Raw genomic sequence first — 19,708 nt, forward strand, 5'->3', positions numbered from 1 at the left:
TCCACGAGCTAGGTAGGTGCAATGTTGCAAATCTCAAAGAAAAGGATGATGACATAATTATACTTAGATCAAACTTATGAAAACATAGATATTCGTACTAAATCTCGAACAGACACCAAGCAAGCTTATTTTATCTTAAAGTGAAAATAATAAAGCTTTCATTGAAACAGGATTTTCATTACAACCTTTACACCTTCAGGCACCGGAAGCTTTGGAAAATCCTCAGCAACGCCTGAGGTGCAGAAGATTGTAGCAAAGCTTCTTAGCTTTTCTCTTCACGTCAATCTATCGTAAAATCAACCAAACCATTACATTTAATCGGAATCGAATATTGTTACCCTTCACAATTAAAATAATAAAACAAACAAGTACTTAGGCATTCTCTACACATGGACTTTTAAACAGTGATTATGCATGTTGAAGCTTTTCCAAGAACATTCGCAAGTTCCATGGTTCCAAATTTTGAAGAAACTTGAACTACACGTGACGCAAGAAAGCAGACTATTAGATTTTTCATATTTAAGTTTCCTCTATAACAATTACCTAATATTTCGAAAATATAAATAATTAGTTAATTAACAGTAAAAAATGTATGGCGCACAGATAAAATATACTTTATCCTTATTGGTAACGTTTTGGATCTTTTGGAGTGAAAGCATGTACACTCGCCTCAATTAGTACTCCGGCAGTTTGTTTCTTTTACAGCATATTTGCAGAAGATACAATTCAAAATACAAGTTTATCAATATACGCTGTGTAAAACACAACTTATTACTAACTTCGTTGACCATGTACAACCAAATCACGAGTTCAATATTTATGAGAGTTTTAATAGTCAGCCATCACACTTTTGCCCTCACACCATTATTACCTTTGTTCCATTTGGAAATGGAAGGTCAACAATTTATTATATATGTAATGTATTTATGTAAAGAAATCTCATAGATACATATTATCTGCTACTTGCAGATAGGTTGCTTATTACTTCGATTCAACACAACGCGGACTTTTCCAAGAATATGCAAAACTCGTGTTCAATTTCATTCATTGGTTATTATTTGCTTTACGAAGTGTAAAATGAAGAGTGCTGCAAACACTAGAGAGACTCTTTGCTAAAGAAAAAATATCCCTCATTTGAATACATCGTTTTTCTAACTTCACTTTCGTTTCACAGCCACTGACCTACAGACACTGTTTTCTTGTTTGGTAAAAGACAACAAAAGAAAAGTTGGAGAAGTCAAATTTTCCCTCGGTAATTTAACTTTCTCGCTTGTTTTTTGATCAGCAAACTACCATAACACTGACTGGTGATAGCTGAGTGCCATGCAAGAAAAAAGCACCACTGTGGTAGTTCAAGGACGCTATCATAAAAATAAATATTGAAAATACGTCGTGATACTTTGTATATCTATCATATTTCATACGAAAGATGAGTAACGATGTTTAATCCAAGTATGTTCCACCACTAGAATCATTCATCGGACAATACTAAAGATTTTTCATTATAGAAACAATTCGTATGACCACAGTTAATCACATGCAAACGCAGATTACTTTCTTAAATCCAAAAATTAAAGTACGTCGAAAGAACAAGAAGAACTACATTATGAAGTGCGTTGTGGGTTTAAAAGTAACGTGCACTGAAAAAATAAACTCTCATAAAAAAAAAACAACATGTAAGTTGGGTTGCATACTTTCAGGCAAATCCATAAAGGTTGGGAACTGCTTACAAATAAACAGACTGGGGCCTCCCCGATGGCGCAGTGGTAGCATCGTCGCCTTGTAATCAAGGGGGTCCGGGTTCGATACCCGCTGGAGGCACATAGCGGTTCGGAGCCCTCTTTAAATTGTAGGTCTAGTCCCAATTAGCGTTACTGTGCATAAAGTGGACTTAAAACACCAATTCAACCAACCAACATAAACAGACTGTTTTACTTACAAAGGTACTGCCAAATATGAAAGAACTATTCAGCAGATTGACACATGATTGACAACCGACAAAATCACGAAGCTTTATTAAGCAAGATGAAAAACCCAGGATCAAAATCGAGAAAAACTGAGCTATACTCTTAACTGCTATTGTATATACATATTCCTCTCATTTCCTTTCAGGAACTTCATGCATTCAATTTTCTATGAATTCATGTAATTTTGCTTTGTACATAAGTACACGTACCTTCGCCTTTGATTAGTACTTCTATGTTTCAATATTATATATTTCGAACAGGAACAAAAATATTAAATTTCTTAATATATATTTAATTTCTGGAAGAATCTTATTGAAATAATACTTTTTCCGTTCATGAGCATGTTTACTGAACCTGTTCGAAATAATTATATTTTACTATCCAACTCTATTAAAAATGTAATGCTTACTGTAAACTTGTAGCTTTATAAAATCCTGAATTTCTATGGTCTTTCATTGCTTTTGTCTGTCCTTTTTTATTTTTGTGAATGATTCTGGCATGATAATATGTATATCAATATCACTTTTATGCCACATGCTTGTTTATTTGTGGTTGGTAGTTTACTTTTTCATTTACAAAACGTTCATATTTAAAATGTTTAGTTTTGTGGTTGGTAACTTTCTACATTAATAAAGTTTGACAGGTTGAAAGATATCGAAAATATTTTACACGTTTATGCTAAATGATTCAAGATTGAACAAGAATAGCAGCGTCGTTAAAGTAGGAAGTAGAAGTAAAGAAATTTTAAAATAAATCTATAAGAAGCAAAATAAATTAATACAATTTGACTGCGAATTTTGAATGATCTGATATGTCATGTCAGAAGTAGAGGTATACACATTAAAATATAATTTCTTACTTATCATGTTCCATATTCTGCCAAGACATTTCTATCATTATACAACTTGGCGAAAGTTATTTTCATGTTTTTTCAAATCTGTGCATAATATTAAACTTATTCTATGTAGATTATTGTTTTAAAATCTTTTGTCCGCACTAGGCGTGACTCTTTATTTTCATTCTATTATAGAGCACAATAAGAAAGTATTGTGAAAGTGTAAAAAAAAATCTGGATAATACCATATCTCGGAATCTATAGAAGCTTACAATGTAAAATGGTCAAATTTGAACTAAAGTATACTCAAATTTTACTTGTTGAAAGTTAAAACATAACTTTTATTATGGATTTGGAAAGATGATGTGTGTATATACAGTAATCATAGCATAAACATTATATTAATTTTCTAGGTTATAGTTATTCGAAAAGTAATGTCCTTCATAATTCAAATATGTTGAAAATTGCATAATTAGTGGGATTGAAGATTGACAGATATTGAGTTGTTGTTCATATTATAGGTGATTCTAAAGGTAAATCTTAATAGTACACTTCAAAATAGATACATAGATAATATGTGTAGAAGTTATAATCTTACTCTCTTTCTATTGAGCTATTATCTTATTGTTTTCTCTCTGCCTTGCAAACTATGTTTCTTAAAGAGCTTGCTGCTTGTTTGCATGTTTCTTGACTCGCTTCTTAACCTAACATTTTCAGCTCTCGGCCAAGAGAACTTCAAATGTCCCGACGACTACGGCTTCTATCCCCACCACAAGTCCTGTGACAAATACTGGAAGTGCGATGGAGGAGCTGCGGATCTAAAAGTGTGCGGAAATGGTCTCGCTTTCGACGCCGGCGATCCCAAGTACCTGACAGAAAACTGTGACTATCTCCATAATGTCGACTGTGGTGACAGAAGTGAAATCGGTATGGATGTAAACCATATTCTGGGAAAATGGTAGACATTAGACACATTTAGTTCTTAGAAGTAATGAAACTGAACCCAACATTCCCAAAATCCTTAGTTGCCTACTTTCCACTTCATTGTATACCCTTGAACAACTTTCCATGTTAGCAAAAAAGTATTCCTCTGTCAGTAAATATAACCAGTCCACCGTGAAATTTCTTATGCAAGTCTTTGACGCAGTACTGGATTTCTCTTCGGGGGGAAAGCAGGAAAAAATATTCAAAATAAGCAAATTATCTGATCCAACGAACGTGAAACCGACATTTCGCCTGAGAACGACCGCCTGCATATTCCTTCGGTTAAGGACAATAAGGAATTAGGAAAAGAGGAAGTAGATTTAAGTACTTTCCGAAGATAAGTATAACGAGTTCTACTTGAGCAAAAACGAAAACTGCGACCTCCTCTGAAATAACGCATAGAACCGAGAAGATGGAGCTCCGATTAGCGACTTTTCTTTGCTTATACTCCTAGAAGCATGATAGGAAGGCATTCTTGGCTTCAGTTTATTCAATTTTAAATTTGAAACACATATAGTGCTTCTTCCCACAAGGTGAAAGTGATGTATTGTTGGAGATTCACAGATAATTTCTCAAATAGTGTAACCAATGTAGATTACACTTTCGTTCAGTCGTGAAAAATGCTTTGCAAGTAATATCAAAAGACTGTCAACCGGTGCTTTAAGATACACCGCAAGATTGAATATAAAAATTGCCTGGTTTCTTCTCGGTGCTGAACATAACACAATCGTAAACCTCAAGACAGAACAAAAACCCAGACCACCGAACAACTTCCGGCAATCTTTCATACACGGAAGAACAACGGTGGGTATTCTCTCGAGGGAGCAAGTTTATAGCCACTGACTAGTGACACGAAGAAAGTAACCGAAGTGGCAATTATCGTTTTCATTTGCACGTTACTCTCAGATCTGAAACCGACCTTTCTTTCATTTTCCTCACACTATTCCGTTGTTTTCAGAGCTTCTGACAACTTTCGCCTCTCGACTTTCACGACGAAAGGGATTGCAACCAAGAAGCTTCTAGAGAAGTTGCAGCTTGTAAGCAAATATATGCATGCTACTGCGTACTTCGGCACCGTCCTTGGCAGTACAACTGGAACACATGCCCGACGGGAATAATCAAGTATGCAACCTTGAGAGGAAACTTCTTGAGTGCAGGCACCAGAAACGCGTATCTTATCTCCACGCATCAACGAGGACTGGGTTGTACTCCGTAAAGAGGAAGTGATGTGTCCACAAACCTCATTTTCCATCTCCTGAACACTCTTCCTGTATCCTTGGAAAGGCATTCATCCTCCCATTGTAACTCTCATGCATTTCTTAGGGTGATGGGTTTGTACTTGTAGGCTTAGCCCAGGACAGATCAGATTTCAAGTGTCCGGAATCGGACGGTTTCTTCCCGCACACCAAACAATGCGACCTCTACTGGCAATGCACCGAAGGAGAAGCCGAACTCAAGGTTTGTGGTAATGGGTTGGTATTTGACGATTCTGACTATACCAGAGAAAACTGCGACTATCCGTACGCAGCTGACTGCACTGGAAGGGAGGAACTAGGTAAGTTGAGAGTTTGTAAGTGGCAAATAAACTGTGAAAAGGGGATTCCTCAAAATCTACCACTACTCAACGTCATTAGTAGTTACAAGGAATTTTAATTCCAGTATAAATTGTTGTTAAAATTTATATACTGTATATTCCAGATAAGCTCAATATAATTGGCGAGAAATAGGATTACATGATACTCACAGGAGATATAAGATCTATAAATAATTGTAAAACATGCTAGTGCTAGATTGAATCGTATCTTACAATCCACACTGCCATTTTAATACCACAAGAAACTTATTTCATTTCAAGAACTTTGCCAATGATAACTAACTAACATTAACACTCTCATCTTAACAATGTTAATGATCATAGCAACTCTCATGATCTCATGGTGCTTAATTATACAGTGCCTTTTTCGGTCGAGTCGCCCGGGAAAAAGCGGCTACCTTCGGCGGGAAGTAAGATCGCATCTGCTGGCATTTAGACCTACAGATGTACGCGGACTTGCCACTGGACGCGTCAGTGCTTCGTTATCTAGATAGCTGGTCCAGTTTGCACGTGTTTGAGAAGTGTTAAGGTGTTAACAAGCGCTTTAGAATATTTTGTTTTAGTTTACGTATTACTGGTGCTTTTCTGAAGTCTAATAATGCCACGCTATACGTACAATTTGAAACAACGCACTTTTATGCACGACTCTTACATCATTACGAATTCTTTAGAGAAGTTAAAATACGTTTCGCAGCAGAATTCCCAGATGTCCCTGTTTCACACAGAGACAGTGTTCGGATACCTCTGAACAAATTTAGGTAATCAGTGTCTGTTCATGATATACGGAAATATCATACATTGAATAAGTAAACAATTATTAAAAAACTTATCTTCAGATCTCAATATATATATTAAATCAATGTAAACTTAAAATTAGTCAATATTTACACAAATGAGCAAAATTAAAATACTGTAGACGAAAGTGAAACTACATTTCAATGGAAGACAAAACAAGAACATTGGCTTTGAACATTCCTTTCACTGGAACTTTAAAAACTTTAATTTACATTTAAGATGCAAATATTCTTGCAAAAAACATCTTGAGGTAAGTGTAAAACAAGTTTCTTCCATTTCCTTGGATGAGTTAAGTATTGTGTTTACGCTTTTGAAGATAAACTTTCTTTTCAAAGTGTGTTAAAATGTTGGTAATTAGACATGTTAAGTCAGTAAACGGTAAACCAGTTGAGAAATTTACTTTCCAGAATGCATGAATATTTATGAGTTGATGCAACATGACACGTCATATTTGAACGTTTATAACTTATAACAGGTACCAATTTTAGGTTTGTTTATTTCAGAAATGATGTGCCATAAACAGGTTTCAATCTACATATCCGCTTGAGATATTTCTTACAAGCAAACACGCAAATTTTACACGAATTTGTTCCTTAAAAATATTGTTATTCTTAAATTCTTTTGATTGGCCATTGCTACTTTCATTTTGAATACATTTTAAGATTGTTACATTAATTTGATTCTAAACCTTCAGAACAAGAGAACGTTTGAGATTCTGTCTATTTAGATCAACCCATTGAATGTTTATTAAAATGTTTGAAACAATTGATAATATTTTAGATTATATTTGGAAGGAATAATATGTTTTTAGAAATGAAAAGTATAATTGTTGTTAAACATTTTATAATTTTTGTATATTTGGAATGTGTGTTATGTGTTTCAAACTTGTCTTCTAATGGTACTTGGTGTTTCAACAGAACCTGCAATAAGCACGCCTCATTGCCCACGTCTTTTCGGTATCTTCGCTGATGAACAGAAGTGCGACGTGTTTTGGAACTGTTGGGACGGTGAGGCCAGCAGATACCAGTGCTCTCCAGGTCTTGCCTACGACAGAGAAGCCAGAGTGTGCATGTGGGCTGACCAGGTCCCAGAATGCAAACACGAAGGTAAGGCAAAACACTTTCTAATTGCTCTTATTAGAAAAGCTTTTATTCAAAGTCAATTACTCGTCCAACGCTTGTTTTACATGGATATCTACGATTATTGTGATAATCCATATGATCAACATTCTTCAATTCATACAGTATTTACAGTCCGCACCGACTGCGGGCGGTCCTTACTTCAACAGCTACTGATATTAACTTGAGATGAAAAGATAGACCTGATGTGGGCCCTCAGTTGTGAATTATTCACCATTAGTGATTCAACTTTCGTTTGTTTTCGAATTAATTTCAGATCTGTGAAGTTCTTCATACTCAGATACAGTGGCGGCGATTAGGCTAAGCCTTAATGCTAAGCCTTGTCTACCAAGAAAAAGTAAAATTTCCTTGTCCCCCCCCCCCCCCAGTTTTGGCACCCAATCGCCGCTATTTCTCAGATACTTCTTCATATACGTGTATTAAACTTGTTTTCATATCTATGTATTTCCATTTATTTTCACTTCATTTTGGGATAGTGACACATGAAATTGGTGCAATGAAAGAATGCAAATTAGCAAAAGTTTCACAGTAGTAGAATTGAGCTGCTAAATCGATGCCATCAAAAATAATATTTTCAGTCGAAGGGAATGCACATCCAGATAAAAGTTGGGAAACTCAGTACCTATTACAAGTGGATATGTACTTCATATTTTTATTATGACTGTGCAACTTTGTTATCTAATAGTAATGTGAATTGTGTTATTTTGTTTCCTATTTCTTTAAATAACCCCACATGGAACCAGCAACACCTGAATGCATAAAATCAACGAATAAAATGCTGATCAGTGATTATATTACTTGGTCTGTAAACTACACCACAAATTCCGATTATATAAGTCAATGTCATTATCGGTGCAAAGACTTGACATCAAAATATCATGAAAACTTTCTCAGAGTTACTTTGCAACAAGAACTAAAAACAAACAGAGGTCTTCCCATCAAATGTGGCTGTCTTCTCAGATTGTGCCTTTCGGACATCCATCACAACATTAATGTGACAAATTATGACATTTTAGATTTATTTATGATTATTTTTGTTTCTTTATTTTATATAACTTTACTATTGATGATTTCAATATCAAATGACAACTCGAATTCTTTCATTAAATATATATTTTTTAATATTAAAGAATGAAGGTCACGTACAGGCTGTAACGCGGAAACTACGTATATGAGACAATTACTAAAAAATATAATTCGAATATTACGTAAGGGCGGAAAATCAAACTACTGCCGTTTCCTCGTGGAGCATTATCTGCATGCCTCTGATAACAATTATTGGTCCGAGTTTTTCTTGTGAAGGGCCAATCACGGTGGAAAATATCTGTCCGTTATGGAAACTAGAAAAATATGTCGGAGAACTGATTCTTGAGATACGAAACAACATGCTACTAGTTATGATTTTAAATATACGTCTCTGTTTGTTAAGGAAATCATCAGCGTCTTCTTCGATGTACATAGGACCATGTGGTAAATTTGTAATAATAATGTGCCCTTTACTGCCCCATTTCAAGACGATTTAAGATTTCTAGATATATTTTTTAATACAAATCTGTAATACCAATATCTCAATATACGATTATGATTGATATAAAATCGTGTTAAGAGAACATATAAGTTGTCGAATTTTAATACAATACGAGCCTAAATGCATAACTTATAAGCATGTTAACTTTATGTGGCAAATAGATATTCAACTACGGGTTTTAATACGAATTGGCTAAAGTTAACCACAATTCAAGTTGTTGAAATCATTAGTTATAAATACATTGCTTAATCGAAACATCGTGAATATACAGAACTACCCACAAATAAAGTTTGACTAAATTGGCACGTGATACATTGCAGTCATCCATTATAATGGAAATAAGTAGATTCGTTCACAGATATATCATAATGAGACATTCACCCTGTATTTATTTACTGCCTTAATTGTAAATATCGATATAAATGGAATTTAATAGTAGCATGGTGAGGTTTTGGAAATATTGGGATTATTTCATGACACAATGGACCGACTTTTCCCTTTGCAGAGGTTGCAAATGGTTTCGCCTGCCCTGCTCCAGGAGAAATCGCCAACAGCGGCACCTTCTCCAGACACGCTCACCCTGAGGATTGCAGAAAGTACTACGTGTGCTTGGACGGTGTCCCAAGGGAATACGGATGCCCAATCGGCACTGTGTTCAAGATTGGTGATGATGATGGTTCTGGAAGCTGCGAAGACCCTGAAGATGTTCCAGGATGGTGAGTTTCTAATTTTAAGTCGATTGAACCATATATTGAAAAAATGTATTCTTAATGTATTTTTATATTCTTGCTTCTTGCTGATGATCGTAAGCAACGTTTTGGCTTTGGAGTTGAAATATATGTTGCAAGAGGCCAACTTTCATCAACTAAATCATCTTACATGCATTAAGTACCTTGCAAAAGTATGCCAAGAGAAAGAGACCTACGTCTTTCTCTTTAGTCTCTTAAGAGTCATTAACATTTCAGTCGTTCTAAAGAGCACTTCTTCAAAACTTCATTCACTCGGAATTTCAATGTAGCCTAACACACGCTTCGCGCGAGAGAATCTCAAACACATTTACCTTCACACACTATTCTTGCAGTAAATAGTTTGTAATATTCTGTATTCAAAATTTCGGATCATAATGATTAACGTCATCATATGCATTATAATCTCAGTGTAGACTATCCGTTAGGATTATTTTATTGTGTTCAATTATAAAATGAAACAACTCTATCGCACTCAGTTTGCGGGCCACGTTTTCATATCGAAGGCTGCACGTTAGACATTGCTTGTTAAGGGCACGCAGGACCTTTGGCCAGCCAAACAGTTTTGGAAAATTCCTGTCCTTTCGGAAAGCCGCAATGACATTCCAAAATCTGAAAAAATATATTTGCTCGGAATTCCTTCTAGAGCATTCACGTGAACCTGTAAGTATTCGCAATAGTTTCGTGGATAGATATAGGTGAGCCTATTTTTCATCACAGATATCTAGACAACAGCGAAAGCAAGCCACAAGAAAACTCATGAGGAATTCTAAACATATTTAATTTATCAGAATTTGAAATATCATTGCTGTTTTTCGAAAGGAGAGAAATTTCGGAAAACGTCTAGTCTGACCTCGACTCAAGATCTACCACAGCCTCAATAGTATGCAGTTTTCCTCTGAAAAAGTCCAATTAATTTAGACTCATATTTTTAACGTTGCAAAATTACAGGCGCTAGAAAGACCTGATTGTCTAGTTTTTTACAAATAAGAAAATAATATTGAATAATTTAATAAAGTGATGGATGATCTTTTTGACAAAAACCACGAATTATTATAAGCAAAAATGAATCTTCAAATTTAAATAGGAAGGATTTACAGAGTTCGAAAATAAAGATTTCGAGGCACACCATGAAACTGCAAAATGCAACCTATCTCTCGCACAAAATTTCCTTTTAGTTAGATTCTGAATACAATTATAAAACTTAGCGCTTTATTTATTTATATATTTATAAATACAGTGCGTTTGTTTGGGCCGAGATAGCGCGTGAACAACTTATATAACACAGGTTAGTACTAGTTATGCAATATAAATATAATTGTCGACGTGCTAAAGATATGTGCGTAAATAAGCGAGACGTTACGGGACGAAAATACCGACACCTGCGCCATGTCACGCGCTATCTCGGAAGAACGCACTGAATCTTCTGTAATATTTATATGTAATTCTAATTGTTGCATTTAATTTCTTTACTGCTTCTTGACCATTTATTTTGCTTGTTTGTCAGTTCAAAGTGTTACACTTAAGTACAAAGCAAACATTTATACGTGTTGCTTTCAATTGAATAGTTTTTACGAAGTCACTGTTAAAGTAAATTAAATTACTGTGGAAGATATGATAAATGCTAAGATATTTGCTGATATTTTTGTGTACTTTTGGAAAATATAATTTCAACTTTATAATTATTTGACAGTTTTCTAAATTAACTGAAATTCAAAATACATTTCAAGTAGATTTTCTAGTCATGCTTTACCTAAAGCTAGTGTGATCATTTCTAGAGCATCTATAGTTATTATTAACTTAGTAAAATATTCACTATGCATTATCGCATGAGTCAGAAATAAGCATGATAATATTAGATGTATTATTTTTTCTATATTTTTACTCGTAGCTAGAAATGCTCCCAGACATAATACTAATAGACACGACATGACTAATGACAATTCTTTTAACCAAAACACTAATAATTTGTTTAACTATTGAATGCAAAGCTTTAATTCATTAATTTTTAATTCTCAATGATAATAACTAATTTGTATCATAAGTTGTATAAACTGTTTCATAATGGCTAAATTGACATCGTATCTTCAGAATTCATTACAAACAACATCATGAGCATATTTAAGTATTTCATTACTGAATTCATTTACATTCCACTGTGGTGATCATTGATTCAGTATCATGGTTTTTCTTATATTTGAAATATGCCATTATTAATAAGCATAAAACATATAAAAATAAAGAGAAATAAATGTTTGATTTCATAGCACAAAATTCTACAAATTTTAGGATTGAAATCTAAATTTTGAGGAAAGATTGACATTTTAAGAACATATTATATTAAAATATATTATTACATATATTTTACCATATGTATTAATACAATATATATATATATGTGTGTGTGTACATGTCCACGTTACTTTGCGACCATCAAATACATATTTTTAAAATTATATCGTGTAACTTACTACCTGAATAATACAAAAGTTGAAGAAATTCAAAATTCAGACGAATAAATAGATATTCAAGTTTTGGTATTCAAGTAATACATTTTATGATATAAGTGAGAAACTATCTCAGGTAATCACAAGAGTAGCGTGGACATAACTAATTCTGTTTAAAATAATGTATTTATTGTTAATGAAAATCTTGAAAATGATCTTGAATATTCTTGAATAATAATCAATTTCGAAAACAGAAATTATTTGACGTATCTAAAGATGCGTTTACTTTTGAATGATTTTATTGTTTTGAATAATATATTTTGGTAATAAGTAATTCTAAAGAAAATTAGTACAGAAATTAAAATCATTCTACATTTAAAGCAATATTAAATTTTGATTAAACATCACCTAAGCAAATTGTTGAAATATAAATATGTGTACAGAAAGACAACTGGAGAGTACTGAAACGTTGGAGTGAAACATGTACAGTGAATGAATGGTGTATGTATGTATGTATAAAATGAGCATTTTGGAAACTGATTTAACATATAGATTCGAAATCTTAACAGAACATGTACATAATACACTACCAAAAATATTTTATATTTTATAACGTATGTAAGATTCTGATTAATTTGTAATGCACGTGGATTGTATACTCTTGAGTTTATTTATATTTTGAGTTTGGCTCAAAGCAAATTTCGGCTGAACTACTTATCCATATCCCTTTAACCGCTTTTTCAATTCGTCAGTATTCCTACTTTGCTTCCAATGCACAAACACGTGCTTATTTTCCTGATCTTGTTTTCAGCTGTATCTTATTCATCTGTAGTTCCCTCCCGTTACAATAGTAAACACTAAATATCAAGCATAAGTCACGAACACTTCAATCATTCACCATCATCACCTTTGCAAAATCATCAACTTAAGAGTGGATGTGTGCTAGCGTGAAAGATTTCGTAAAGAGACGAGAGATAAAATTGGGGAGCTTTGAGAGTTGATCATCATCTCATCATCATCTCCTCCATCACCATCATCATTTTATTAGATGCATCACTGCATGTCTTGATCTCTTTCTCTTCTTCTCTCTTTCTCAACGTTTCTTTACGCAGTGAGGACTACTACGGGGATCTGGACTTGAAGGCCATCAAGAAGAGCGAGTTGCTGTCCGGTCTCCAAGGGAACTCCGGACACTCAAGGAACGTTCCACCGAAGGCCAACCCCAAGCCCCGACCACAGGCCGCCTCTAGAACCACACCTTCCCGTCCTTCCACCTTCCAATCATCAAAGAGCAACGATGATTATGAAGATGCTAACTAAGAATCATCTTTTTTCTCCCTTTCCTATCCTAGTATAGAACTTTCACAGGTCTCTCTCTATCTCCTTTTGTAGATCTTTGTTTCACTCATAATTTCTCCCAATCTTAAAGGACAGAATGTGAAAGCGAGCATGTGGTATGGTTTTGCAAATTTGAATGCGTCCTTTCCTTGCATGATTTTTTTTTTAAAGATTGTCAAATGATATTTCTAATGCTATCACACTTTGTTACAACTCAGTGACTAGGTACGTCAAGTTCAGGTATTCAGTTGCAGTTAGCACATTTGCCCAGAAGATATTAATACACTTCTAACACACAACTGACAGGATTATTTTTATTAGTATTTTGCACTAAAGTAACTGCCATGAAAAGTAATACAATGAAGGAGAGAAATTATTGAAGTTCTAAGGCGATATTTTGAAAATTTATCACTTAGAAAGTAGAATGTCAACTTTACCAAAAAGCTCTTCATTGTACTTAAGGGTACCATGTAGATGCACTTTCCTTGAAGTATATAAGCAAAATCATTGGCAGGAATTCACAATATATATCACGCAATCGGCTTCACAGTTTGCTTAGAGAAAAATATAAATATTGATAACAATATGTTAACGATTCGTTGTTGAATTCTTTCTCCTCACTTCAGCGAGGACTACTATGGTGATTTGGATGTGAAGATGCTGAGTAAGTTGGGATTGAAGAAATGAAGCAAATTTTAAATACATCGAAGCCACTGCTGTTAAAATTCTCCTCAATATATCTGTCATGAAGAATTGCTTCTCGAATGGATTCTTCATTCCTGTTGAAGTCTCCTCACAACAATGAAAACGAGAAAACCCTCACCCGCTGAGGAACATGTCACCATAAAGTGCTATGCTTTATTTATGCGTAAGATATTTCAACAGTTTTCACTGCCTCAGGTTGATTATTAACGCCGAACATTAATGTGAGATTCAACTACAATATATTTTCAGTAATGGCTTCGTGTTTTCAGAGATCATATTTGCTCAATTTGGCAGTGGATTAAGTTAATAATATTCTAAGTGCAATTGTTACTGCTACTGTATATGAAACTAAAAAAAATATTGCATCGGGAGCTGATTTTGTACGAACAAAGATAGGATCCGTGTCAAATTACAAACACTCGTGTGTAACAACTCTCTTTTATTGCAATTATGTGCACAAATTGAAAGTTAATTGCAACAATTGTGTCACAATAGGACAGTAACTGCAATTTTTTTAGTACATGGTGCATCCTCCTATAAATTACCGAATGTATTGCAGAAACTGTAAACTCTGTAAACTTTCTGCTCTCTATAGAACTTGTAAGTAGTGACTGTTATTTATTTACAATATTTTTTTCCCTTAGGGATTGATATTCGAATCATAATTTTAGCTCCTTTTGTTTTAGCATGGGAATGTCTATTTCGGACTAGATCTATAAATTTGCAATTACTGTCTTATTTCCTCAATTTTATCACATTCTTTGTCTTCCTGAACTATATCATTTATTTTTACTACGTTTATTGAATGCCATGAACACTTTATCAGTTCAGTTATAACACATGTGGTTGATCGAATGTGAATGTTTGTGTAAGTGTGTTTTGTAAATAAAATGTTCTATGTGTAATGATCCTGTTATTATTCTTAAACTTGTAGTTTAAGTAAAATACCCTATAAATGCATGCATATGTGTGACATACTTATAAGTACACGGAAACTTTGACACAGGCGGTGCCAGAATCTAGAATTTAGAGGTGGGGAGATTATTGTGAGGGGTACAATCTGAAAAATCACCACAGTCACGTATATTTCTTTAACCTTATAAACAGTGCTTACATGATTGATTTTGCACTTTTTAAAACTATACGGAACAGCCTTTTTGCCATACATACGAGAAGCGCACCAAGTAAGCAACCATACTGACCACCCTGTCACAATATAATGTACCAATTTCGTTATAAAAATGGAAGTGCATAGATACGATAGTAAACTTTTAAATATTCGAATCTAGTATCTCCGATATCGGAGTGTGCTCTACTCAAGCAGGATCAAGGAGGTCTGCAGTAAATTAGGCCTTTTCCCACATTTCCTATTAACACATTATACGGTTAATTGCAGAGTTCCAGTTGTGGCCGAGCCAGAAATTTTTGCTTAAATTTGCGCGTTTACTGTTCAATAGTTTATAATTTTTAATCATTACTATTACTAATCGAACCTATAATTCAACACATTTTCAATGAAATATTCGAATTTGCATAATTTGTTTGTACTTCAATATTTAAACTTCCTATACGTCAAAATACATTATTATTTGAGGACGTGACACCTTTAAATCATTCACAATCATCCACACCAGAAAGTCTGGCACCCCCACTGCTACACTCACACACATGGAAATAATGTTTTAATAATTGTCTAATATATGCTAGTCCTGTAAAAGCATATTATCAATAATGAGAAAGGCAGTATTAAAACATATTTCCGTGACTAATTTATATAAGAAACTTACTATATAAAACGGCACAAGAAAAAACGTGCATTTCTGCTTTAAAATCGATTTTTAAAAAGTAGTAATCAAGAAACGATAGTTATATTACACAGAGGCTAATTAGGGCTGGATTATACTTTGGATATGTATGTAGTTACCTAAAATGGAGGAGCAGATCACTTACAAAAGGTTCTTCTGTAAACTTGCTTTCGTACATATATATTAATTTATTTATTTTGTCATTTCTATTGAGATGAAAATTAGGAATGTTGACGTGACGTGCTAAATGAAAGCACTTCCTCGCTTAGGCTACGAACTATGAGAGCTTTCCACCATCTGATGAACCGAAATGCAAGGCTAGATAGAAATAGACAATGTCGATTTACCATTTCGTTTTGAAGTGGCACATTTCCCCCCTAATATTCATAGCGTAAGTGGAGTTCTGTACAAAATTTGAATTTGTAAGTGATTATAGCCATAAAATTTTTATGTCGGAGAGAAATTTTCGAGGAAAGGGGTGGGGGTTCACTTTATAACTCCACTGGGCGGGAGGGGGGGGGGGTATGTAAAGAGGTGAGTTTAAAGACTATTCAGTTCGAGATTTAAAATATTTTGTTTCTGCTCTCTGGGAAATTAAATACAATTAAGAATAATGCTAAAATACTTTTCAAAGCAGCTAAAGAGATAGGTTTGGAAGTTAACAAAGAGAAAACTAAATACAGAATGCTTACCGGACGAAACCAAGTGTTAGGTAATAATCAAAATCTAATTATTGATAACAACTCGTTTGAACCAGTTTCCAAATTCAAGTACTTAGGAGTAATACTAACAAATGAAAATGATATTAAAGAGGAAATAAAAAGCAGGCTTAATTCAGGAAATGCATGTTACTTTTCTCTTCATAAACTTTTGTCTTCTCGTTTAATATCTAAGAAACAAAGTTAAAATATACAGAACAGTAATTTTGCCTGTAATATTATATGGATGCGAAACTTGGTCCCTTACATTGAAAGAGGAACATAAATTGAGAGTATTTGAAAATAAAGATCCTTAGGAAAATCTTTGGACCTAAAAGGGATGAGGAGACAGGTGAGTGGAGAAGATTACATAATTTAGAAGTACATAATTTGTATTCATGTCCAGCTATTATTAGAATGATTAAATCAAGAAGACTTAGGTGGGCATGTCATGTGGCACAAATGGGAGAGGAAAGAAGAGTCTACGGGATTGTTGTTGGGAAACCTGATGATAAGAGACCAGTAGGAAGACCAAGACGAAGATGGAGGGATAATGTTGAGATGGACCTAAAGGAAATTAGTAGGGATGGAAAAGAGTATGTAGATCTTGCTCAGGATAGGGACAGGTGGAAGGTCTGTGTTGATGCAGCCATGAACCTTCGGGTTCAAGAAGGCTAGAGAGTGAGTTAGAGAGTTGTTAGTTGCTCTTGGTGATGGCATATATTGTTGGATTCAGGTGTAAACAGCAAATGAAAATTATTAATATTATTCTATACAATAATAGAGGAAAATTTTAAAATTTTAACTATGCACCAAATCATTCATTTTCTCACCCAAATATTTTCCTGTGCTATTCACATTCTACCGTTGCACTGTATGAAGTTGATTAAAGGAATGACTGTCTCAGAAATTCACTTCGGCTCAGCGATGAATTCAGGGGGTGGCTCTTGTCTGGAAATTATAAAGTCTCCCTTTTTTACTTCTTTGTTTTTCATAACGCGAGGCTTAAGAATTAAAAGCACGAATGTAAGAATAGGCAACCTTTGCTTCAGCATCAGTACCAGAGGGATCTGCCACTAGGATATAGCCTAGAGGCCGCAAGTTCAGGAGCCTGCACAAAAATAAGACACTGAAGGGGCAGAAGGGACAAACACCATCGACTGTTAAAATTTCTTAATAAGTATTGTGATAATTGCAAAATAAAAGAACATGCTTATTTCATGAAGGTAGAAGGCAAGGAGTTTCTAGCGTTTAAATAACTTCTTACATCATAACCCTATTTTGAAAGGTCACGCAACAGTGCTCGAATATAAACACACGATGAAACGAATGTAAACATTTTGAATGCCAGCAATTAAAAGTCAAGTGGAGGGATATTCACGGTTGAAATCAAATCCTTGTTTCTCAGTTTGCGGTCAGTGTGGCTTTCTCTTCCTCTCCATTAGTGTTATGTGGCGAAATGCATAGTGTAAGTGGCGCTTATAAACGAAAACTACGTTTAATTAATAATTTTTAATCAGATGTGTCTATATTTTAAATATTAGAAGTGTTATTAATGCAGAGCATGCAATTAGTATAAGAGAAGTACTATGATAACAAAACTGTTAATAATAGTTGGCAGGACCCAAAACAAAGAATAGCCTAGGGGCCCAAATATTATAAATCCCCTGATCAGTACAATTTCATTCTTTAAAAATCACGTGAGGTGTAAGAGTCAATTTGCTTGGTAATGTTTGTGCATACCGTTTCACAATAGTCAGAACGCGCTATCAACGATTGCACCGAACGTTTACAATACGAAATGGTACTTCTCCTATTCACTCAAGTATCCCGCGCCATGAAATAATTCGCGTTCTTTCGTATTTAACAGTTATAGAAGATATTTCTTGGGCAAAATTTCGCAGTGCCTGCAATTGGCTTTATCAGTGCGCGAATTTATGGGGGAACGGGGGATTCCCCCTCACAAAGAATTTTATCCCTTGCAAAAGACAAATGTTTTTATCTCTGCGAGGGATGTTTTCATCCCCCTTCAAAGAAAATGAAATTATTATTTTTGCTTTTTCATTGTTGATAATTTCAATGTAAAATGGCCACCTGTGCTGTATCTGGAATTTTCTAAATAAATAAGTATACCATTCTTAACTACACAACCAACAGGACTGAAAAATCTTTTGTGGCCATTAATGGTCCAGTTATGAAATATTTCCTTGTTGAAAAGTATGTAGCTTTGTGAATTAAAAAAAATATCACAATTTTGCAGCTGAACAACTCGTCGAGCCAACAGCAGGCTGTTTTCCACTAACGTTTGCATGGCATAGTTTTGATATTTTACATGTATTAAAGTTCACAAAACTTGTAGGTATATTGAAAATACAAATTTGGTCATGTTTTTGGTGTAACTAGTTCAATACCTGTTTTTTTTATTGAGTTTGAGTTTTCGTGGAATTTAAGTAAATATATGTACTAAGTGTTTCTAAATTACGTTTAAATTCTATCGTAAAATTTAATGGTCTAGGATAGAACTAATGTTCTAAGGCACTTAGAACTGCTAGGCAATAACTGACTGGTAACATATACAAATTTGCATACCCCCCCCCCAAAAAGTAAAGAGTCAATAACATAATATTGAAATGTATCTATTACATTATTATGAGGGGAATAAAATAACCGATATGTTTATCCACGATGTCACCAGCCTTCGTTCAATTCCTCTTATTCCGGAGAAGTTTCACAGTCTTGTTAACGAAATATCGTTGTATGCACACACATATACACAAAAACACACGGAAAACCTAACCAAGAAAAGTGTAAAATGACTATCAACGTTTTATTTAACACTCCTAACCGAACAATCTAAATTTTAATAACATTAAATTCCTAACCAAATAAAACCAACCCTACCTAAAATAACACTATCGTCAAGAAATGTACAAACGTACGAGAACATACCTCGAAAATATACATTTCTCGCTACGTAGTTGCAGGGCGAAGAGGATATTCGCGAACGTCAGTGGCCGAGTTCGTATAATATAATTGGTCGTATTCCAGAGCACTCTCAGTTTTCCCCACATAAAATATCGTTGTGAGGGCACGCACAAAGCCAAGAAACCGTGCAAATTATATCAGC

General features: G+C 34.4%; 1 protein-coding gene across 3 annotated transcripts in view; it reads left to right on the forward strand.

The window, feature by feature from the left end:
• Positions 1–14,983, forward strand: part of Gasp (Chitin binding Peritrophin-A domain-containing protein Gasp) — a 28,910-nt gene extending 13,927 nt beyond the window's left edge. Inside the window, exons 2-5 of one of the 3 annotated variants that reach the window (XM_083135645.1) lie at positions 3,520–3,729; positions 7,093–7,281; positions 9,348–9,558; positions 13,148–14,983. In XM_083135645.1, the coding sequence (XP_082991771.1) occupies positions 3,520–3,729; positions 7,093–7,281; positions 9,348–9,558; positions 13,148–13,355 (818 nt within the window). In that variant the 3' untranslated portion in view covers positions 13,356–14,983. Of the gene's footprint in view, positions 1–3,519; positions 3,730–5,131; positions 5,342–7,092; positions 7,282–9,347; positions 9,559–13,147 lie in introns of all 3 variants that reach the window. The other 2 variants (XM_083135647.1, XM_083135646.1) reach the window with 2 other exon arrangements.
• Positions 14,984–19,708: the final 4,725 nt, after the last annotated feature.

This window comes from Lepisma saccharinum, chromosome 14 (genome assembly GCF_977018435.1).
Source record: "Lepisma saccharinum chromosome 14, izLepSacc3.1, whole genome shotgun sequence".
In the NCBI taxonomy this organism is placed as follows: Eukaryota; Metazoa; Arthropoda; class Insecta; order Zygentoma; family Lepismatidae; genus Lepisma; species Lepisma saccharinum.